Here is an 8,481-nt window from a genome sequence, read left to right on the forward strand (position 1 = left end):
GAGACTACATAAAAAGGACTATATAAAAAGACTGTCTTAAACAAAGGAAAGACAGCAACAAATAAGTAAATATTGGTGGAGTATCAACTAGTTTCACCACAAATCAACTTCCTTCCTGTCATTGCTGAATCTATTGGTTTTATTTTGCCTGGAACAGGGCCCTCAGTGTCTGCCCTAACAATAATCTTCTATGATTAAAGGCAGTGACAGTAAAAGTTATGATGTGACTAACTCTGGTAGTTTGAAGACTGAACATAGGTGTTTGTGGCAAATGACTTTGATATGAAATCTATAGCTAAAGTTTCCTGAGTTGCTAGTAACATTTAATTGGCACAAATCTGCCTGATAGGGGGTCAGGAATAAAGACTCTGTTCAGTACTTTAATGGTATTTTGATCTTCAAGATAAAGACTTTATAGTTACAATGTATGTATTTATACAAATTGTCATACATTTCCTTTTGTAGAGGGATTTATCTCCTTTATGGCTTTAATCAAAGAGCCACTGTGTTTTGGAAATATTTGAATAATTAGCAGAACAGATACATGTAGAAATTAAATGCATGTTTTTAATATTGCTTGGAGTTTTGTCACCTTCTCTTCTGTAAAGTAAGTTTTCTTATCCTGGTTTCTCTCACACCTAATGACTGAGTATTGAATACTTTTTTGAAGGCTGCACACTAAATTTCCTTCATTTTTATGTGGATTCATAATAGTTATTGGCTCCTGATCAGATTTTGAAAGGGAGGAAAATGCTGGTTTCTCTTTTATGTGATGACTTTCATTATTCAATACTGTCGAGTATCAGATTGATGCAAATATTTTGTTTCTTAGTAGGTTATGAAAGTAAATATATTTATATTATGTAAATAATTTTTTGACTGTACTGTCAAAAAAAATCTCATGATTTTAGTAATAATAATTTGTTGTCTAAATCTGTCTTAATCATGAACTCTCTTGTTCTTCACAGAACACAAAGTGTAGGAAAACACAGCCCAGGTAGATCAACCATTATCATGTCTGTGTGCTGTGTGTGTCTATGTGCTGTGTGTGTGTGTGTGTGTGTGTGTGTGTGTGTGTGTGTGTGTGTGTATGTATGTATGTATTGTATGCATGTGTGTGGTTGAGCTTGTTTGTGCAGGCATATATGGAGGCCAGAGGATGATGTTGGAATGTCTTCTTGGATCATTTCTCCACCTCACTGGTAGAGACAGGTTCTCACTTAAGCCCAGAGCCCTGCTTGCTGGGCTGGCTTGCCAAGCTCTCAAGATGTGTTTACAGCAGCAGGGTGAAAGGCATTCTCTGTGCTGGGCATTCTCTGTGCTGGTGGTGCACACCTTTAGTCCCAGCACTCGGGAGGCAGAGGCAGGCAGATCTCTGTGAGTTTGAGGCCAGCCTGGTCTCCAGAGCGAGTGCCAGGATAGGCTCCAAAGCTACACAGAGAAACCCTGACTTGAAAAGATGGTGGTGTCAGAGCCTCAACTCAGTTTACCTGCTGAGCCATCATCCCTAGACTTTAAGAGTTCAATTTATGACGCTGTAATTCTTTAACTTTTCATGTCATTTTGGATTCAGGAAGTATTTATTTGGTTGTCCAAAGAAATTTTTTGGTGGCTGCTGAAGCACCTTTGTTCAGAATCTTGTTTGTATCTCTCACAACACAAGACCTTCCCCATTTAACACCATATGTTTTATGCCACATTAATATTACTTATGTACCAATGAGGCCTGAGATCAGTAATGTTATTTTTTATTACTTTCAGGTAACATTTGGTTTAATCTGGTAGACTGGTTTACAAATAAGCGTATAAAGTAAGTACAAAAAATCATTTTACAAGTATAAGGGCCTCACTTTTTTTGTGTATGATTTTAATTTCCTGTGTATGTCTGCTATGATGAGTGTGTAAATAACATGATATTTACATGTCATGTTTGTTCTATTCTTTTAAGTAAAGGGATATCCGTGTTTCACATTATTTTTGCATATATATTTAAATGAATATAATTGTTTGAAGGCTGAGGTAAAACCAGACTTACATCAATAGAAGTTTATGAAGAAGCTATAACTAAAAATTTGAAATAAGTCTGAAAAGGTGGGTGTGATGCCACACCCACCTTTCATCCCAGAAACAGATGCAGGTGGGTCACTGTGAGTTCGAGGCCAGCCTGGTCTACACAGAGAGTTCCAGGTCAGCCAGGGCTATGTAGTATGAACAAAACAACAACAAAAGTCTGATTAACAAGATGTTTGAGTATCTGTAAAATTGGATGCTGTAGTACATCTGTGTTTTTGAGCACTCAGACATTAAAGCACATGTACATTAAATGTTAGGTTTTTGCTTAATATTATTAACATTCACTTCAATCAAAGTAATAGGATCCTTCACCCTCCCAGTTTTTTTTTTTTTCTCCACGTTTGAAAAAATCTGGTATTTTCTTTGCTTTGTGATTTAAGGTCTCATTGTGGAACAAAATGGGAGATGCTGAAGTGGGCAAGAAGATTTTTGTTCAGAAATGTGCTCAGTGCCACACAGTGGAAAAAGGTGGGAAACACAAAACAGGTCCAAATCTCTGGGGCCTTTTCGGGCGGACGACAGGACAAGCACCAGGATTTTCTTACACTGAAGCAAACAAGAACAAAGGTAAAGGCCAGAGGTGCTCAGAGATGCTGTTGCAGAAAAGACTGTGTGTGCACGGTTTGGTGTTGAAATGTCTGCCTGACTTATTTCATTGGAAATAGACTACCGTGTTTCTGTGTATTGAAACGCTGATTTTTTTGCCTTAAGATCTGGCTTTAGATAACTTGCTATTCCTTCCATCAGAAGAATGAACAGTCTTTGGTTTTTGCCCATGCAGACTGAAATGTAAATTTTTTGCATGCTGCATTTATCTTGAGAAAGCATGGGTTAAGTCTAAAAAGAAAGTATCTTAATGACATGATAGCTGTAGTGATTGTATTTATAGTAGTGATTCTTACCAAGGTTGGGAATTTAAAGTTTGAAAATATATTTAACAATTTATTTGTTATTTGTTGGTAGAAGGGAATTAAACAGTAAAGTGAGAAAGCTTCTTAGAATACAGATTAAAAACAGCTAGAAAAGATAAGAACAAATATACTTAGATTAGCACATCAAATATTCTTAAAGTGTAACCCTATTTTATTTGGGACTTTTCTTGGTGGCCTTCAGTCATACAGACTTGAATCTCAGAGTACTGATATTGGAAAGGTTTTAGTTGACAAGGGTCTCAGTGTGTAGTTCAGACTGACTTTGAACTCATTTGTAGCCCAGTTTGACCTCAAATTCACTATGATCTTGCAAATGCTAGGATTATAGGTATAAAGGTACATACCACATGCCCAGCTACTTTAAATTTCTTCCTTTTAATTGGAGTGAAACTCATATAACATTTAGTTAATTATTCAAGAGTATGTAATTTATTAACATTTATCATTGGTGATACTGTACTATCATGAACTCCCCCTGATTTCAGAACTTTTTTTTTTCTTCAGTTCATTTATTTAGTTTATTTTTTTTCTTTTGAGACAGGGTCTTTCTACATAGCCATGGCTGGCCTGGAGCTCACTATGTAGACTAAGCTGGCCTTGAACTCATAGAGATCCACTTGCTTCTGCCTCCTCAGTGCTAGGATAAAGGTGTGTTCCACTATGCCTGGCCTTCAGACTTTTTTAAAAAAGACACCCTTGCAGCACCTTCATCTATTTAGCAATCTCTCCCCACTCCTAGCCCTGTTCCTCGATGACTGCTAAGTAGCTCTATGTGTCTTTGGATTTGCATGTTGATTGTTCATGTACAAGGACTCATGTAACATATGCTTGTGTCTGTCTTCCTTCACCTAGCATAGTGCTTTCAGGGCCCATCAAAACTGTAGCAAGTATCAGCACTTCAATAAAATTCTGCTGGCAGCCCCAGCCCCAGCTCCTGGTTCCGATCTCCACTTTATCATTTGTGTGTGTGGTGTGTATATATGGGTGAGTGATTACACATGTGTCCAGTGCTCATGTGGAGATCACAGACAGCTTGCAGGAATAGGTTCTCTCCTTTCACCATATAAGTCCTGAGGATAAAACTTAGGACTTTGAGTCAGGCCTATTCTATTATAGTATTGGATGTAAAAAAAAAAATGCTGGTGTGTAGGTATTGTAAGGGTTTTTGTAAAGGAATCTGTAAAACCTATTTCTTAAGTGATAGGATTATCTTTGTTGTTGTGGTTAGTCTCTGGGACCAGGACCTGATTCTTGCTGATGTGATAACTCCACTCCTAGATGAAGGTTGGGCTCCTAGATCATTTCTGGGTAGGGAATGAGCATGCTGGAAGAACCAATCATGTGATTAGATAATTGTGCCTCCTGCTCAGGGATGTCAGGTCGACTTCTGGGGACAGAATGGGCATTGAGCTTCTGAAACAGTTCTGTCATGTTATGGTGAGTCTGTCAGTCATGCTTATGTACTGAAACCCCCCCCCCCCACTGGAAGCTCCTTACACACCAAAGTTCTGGAAGATTGGGGAGGACCTGTTTCTTCCAAAACACTACCTGGAAGCTGTGCATTTGGGACCCTCCAGTCATTGCCCTGTGGGTCTCTTAGGCCCTGCCCTGACACATGGCCTTTATAATAACTGTTGGTGCACTGCTTCCCTGAGTCCTGCGAACTGTTCTAATGAATCATTGGACATCAGAAGGTTGTGGGGATTTCAGATGTTTGGGAGACCAGCCCCCCACCCTCCCCCCAAAAAACCATAGTTTTTGAAATAAAGGTCTTCTTACAGAGGATTGTGGAGTGTGTGCTGACTGTGACAATTATAGTTAGAATTGCATTGTGGTTAGTGCAATTGGATTTTCAGTTGTTAGGTTGCTGAGTAAATCAACTTTTAAGTCACCTTTGTTGCTTACATTTACGTGGTAATTTGGGGGAATGAGGTTTTTTTTTTTTTTGTGGTACTTCAGAATCGAACCCAGGGCTTCATACATGTTTGGAACATACTCTACCATTGAGCTGTATACTCATCTTGACAGTATTTTGTTGTTGTTGATTTTGAGACAGGGTTTCTCAGTGTAGTCAGAGCTGTCCTGGAACTCACTCTGTAGACCAGGCCGGCCTTGGACTCACAGAGATCTGCCTGCCTCTGCTTCCCAATGCTGGGATTAAAGCCACATGCCACCAGCGCCCGGATCAATCTTGACATTTTTTTAAATAAAGATTTTATTTATTTATTATGTATATAACATTCTGTTTCCATGTATATCTGCACACCAGATACAAGAGGGCACCAGATCTCATAACAGATGGTTGTGATCTGGGAAATGAACTCAGGACCTCTGGAAGAGCAGTCAGTGTTCTTAACCTCTGAGCCATCTCTCCAGCCCTCTTGACACATTTTTAAAATGATGTTTCCTTCTTGTGTCCTCTTATTATTGTTGTTTCGATGGTAAAGTTGGAAAGCCCTAATTTTTAGTCCAATTATAAACCACATTTGAACTGAAATGAAATTAATTACTACAGAGCTGTGCACTGCCCAGTCAGGCAGTTGTTTCCTTTTCCGCACATAAGAAAGCTTTTTTAGTTCATGAGGTCCCATTTGTCAGTTGGCTTTATTTCTTGAGTAACTGGAGTCCTATTTGGAAAGTCTGCAAAGACATCTCTGTCAAAAGGTAGGCTTGCTTTGAAAATATGATGATAATGAAATAGAAAAATACCTCTTTAGCATCAATGATTTGGGGAAGTAAGGAGTGCACTGGGATATTAGACACTCTGAGTAAAGGGGAAAGCAAAAAGAAAGCAAATAGATTTACTCAGGGTACTTAGTACTGGGTTGTTAGATAAAAACAACAGTACTTGTTGTTAGATAAAAACTGTTAGTACAGTTGTTAGATAAAAAACAACAGTTAGATAAAAAAAAAAAAAAACCAGTATGCGGACGAAGAAACATTAGGAGCAAAGAAGGGGACCGGGAAGCAGTTACCGCTGAGTTGACTGCAAAGAAATGAAATCAAATGATGCCAGACATTCCCAGGGTTAGGGAGGGAGCTGAGACAAAGTGGGTGGAGACGGCCTGCCGGTGTTTTCTGGAAAAGGATAATGAAAAAGGAAACAGTGTGGGAAGACTAGAGGGATACAGGACAAGAACAAAGCACGGAGAGAGTTGGCTTGCTGGGTAAACAACAGGTATTAAATGAAAGAGGAATGTCGAAGCCAGCAGAGCAGATGGAGTATAGAGGGTGAACACTGACTTGGCTGCTTGTTTGCAGGTGTCAGTCTTTGGTCTACTGATGTCCCTGGGCAAGGCCTGCCCTTGCTCAGGGCCATCCTTTTGGAGGTGAAGTTGCCGATGTGGTCCAGTCAGTGGGCAGTTCTTCATAGATGGAGTATCAGATGCTGGTCACACTTCTGGGCACACCCTCACCCAGAAGTCAGGTCACTTGTGTCCTTTGACTGATTTTACGAAGGAGAAGGATAACTTTTTCTTGAAATTAGATTTCTAAGCCACAGATTTCTATAACAAATTGTGTGTGTGTGTGTGTGTGTGTGTGTGTGTGTGTGTGTGTGTGTGTGTGTGTGTGTGTTGGAGCACCTGTGAATGAGCCGCAGGCACATACGTGCCGCAATTTACATGTGGAGGTTAGAAGCCAACTTTGGGGAATTGGTTTGCTCCTTGTTCTCTGGGCTCTGGGAATTGAACTCAGGTTGTCAAGTCTTCATGGTTATTTTACCTAGTGAGCCATCTCAGTAGTCACAAATACTTGAATTCAGGTAGCTTTGTCATGTCAGGGCAAATCACTTTCTTCTTTGGGCTATCGTTTTGCCCATTTTCAAAGTGGGAGATTGGCTTAGATTACGTGATCTCTGAGGTCTTCTCTAGAAGGGATGCTGTGATTTCAGCAGCATGAGGCACTGTGTAGGTGCAACATTTGTTGTTCATTGACATATCTCTGGTGGTCCTAAACAGTATGTGACTACTGGATTTTTACAGAGAAACAGAAGTAGACTCTATTTCTGGAATTTTCTTGTAGTTCAAGGTCTACATTATTAGCTAAACAGTCTTCCCACCTAGTGAGATGGTAACCCTTTTTGTTCACATATGTGGTTTATACAGACAGTAAGCTCTAAAAAGTAACTACAAAAACTTAATACTTATTTTCAACTCTATAGGTATTGTCTGGTCAGAAGCAACTTTGATGGAATATTTGGAGAACCCAAAGAAATTCATCCCTGGCACTAAAATGGTCTTTGCTGGTATCAAAAAGAAGAGTGAGAGAGAAGATCTTATTAAGTATTTAAAACAGGCAACATCCTCATGAAATAGTATTGCAGCTTCAAAAAATATCAGTTCTCAGTTTCAAATATTGTGCTTAATAAGAAGCAATTTCTGCTCTTTCTTGATCAGCCTGTAGCAATTTTAACACATTAAAATAAAGGTTGATATTTTTGATTGTGTAAAGTCCAGTCATGAGATCCCCTGATGAGCCTACACTTGCTTTGATCTATGCACTAAGGTGGTGTTATCAGAATGAATAAAGAGAGGGATGCAAACAGATTGTCCTTTTACTAGTTTCTGCACGCACAGAACATTGTATGAGCCTGGACGCCACTGTTGAGGATGAAGATAGTGTCTGAGTGATTCTCTGTAGTTCAAATGTAGATGTAGCAGACATCTGCTTCTGTTTTCATAATCTGTGCTTGTCTTCTGCTTAAAGTAACTTGAAGGGGGGAAAAGTAGGAAAATCCAGTCAAACCTTGGGAATGTTTTTGGAGAGAGACAGAGAGACAGAAACAGAGAGAGAGAGAGAGAGAGAGAGAGAGAGAGAGAGAGAGAGAGAGAGAGAGAGAGAGAAAATTATTGAATAAAACAAAATCTAGATAAAAGGAGAAAAGCATGGCCTACTTTGATAAGCACATCTTGCAAGTGTTTTTGCATTTGTATCTTTAAGATCTTCTGATCTGAAACAATGCAAAGCTGGACTTGGGCTCTTTTGAGGGAAAAAGCCCCAAACAACCACCAGAAATGCAGAAGGAGCTTCATCTTAGAATAGTGAGAGTGAAGCATGGTGGGCCAGGCCCGCAGAAGCCAGTGGAGGGCACAGTGCTCTGTGCGGTGAGGTTCTGAACTGTGTGTAGACCTGTCATCCAAATGATGGGGTCCCAAGGAGGAGGGAACAGCTTCCATAACAAAGAGGTGGGTAGAAGGCTATTTAGGGGTCATTCCGGGAGGGATAAAATACCTGTTACCTCATTTATACTTCACATCACCGCCCTAGGACCTTGGGGGTGAACTTTATCTTCTACAATGATACCTAGAGTTTAGTTCAGGCCAGAAGCAAAACATTGATCTTCTACTGATAACTTTCTCCTTTCTCATTGGTTGACTTATAGTGCATACTGCTTCTGTGAGATGAATATAGTTGAAAAGGAGCAAATTCTAGAAAGTTCTATTAAATTTGCTAAGTGCCTAGGCTTACCCTTGTA

The 8,481-nt window shown here is 39.6% G+C and overlaps 1 protein-coding gene across 1 annotated transcript; it reads left to right on the top strand.

Moving 5' to 3' along the window:
* Window positions 1-2,471: 2,471 nt before the first annotated feature.
* LOC100764460 (cytochrome c, testis-specific) lies at window positions 2,472-7,316 on the top strand. The gene is made up of 2 exons (XM_027420130.1): window positions 2,472-2,640; window positions 7,168-7,316. The coding sequence occupies exons 1-2, from the start codon at window positions 2,472-2,474 to the stop codon at window positions 7,314-7,316; spliced, it is 318 nt and encodes a 105-aa protein (XP_027275931.1).
* The last annotated feature ends 1,165 nt before the right edge of the window (window positions 7,317-8,481 follow it).

Source organism: Cricetulus griseus, chromosome 6, assembly GCF_003668045.3.
Source record: "Cricetulus griseus strain 17A/GY chromosome 6, alternate assembly CriGri-PICRH-1.0, whole genome shotgun sequence".
NCBI lineage: Eukaryota > Metazoa > Chordata > Mammalia > Rodentia > Cricetidae > Cricetulus > Cricetulus griseus.

Coding starts and splice junctions, on each gene's coding strand:
- LOC100764460 (XM_027420130.1), top strand. CDS start 2,472: ATGGGAGATGCTGAAGTGGGCAAGAAGATTTTTGTTCAGAAATGTGCT. Junction 2,641..7,167: donor TGAAGCAAACAAGAACAAAG/GTAAAGGCCAGA, acceptor TCAACTCTATAG/GTATTGTCTGGTCAGAAGCA.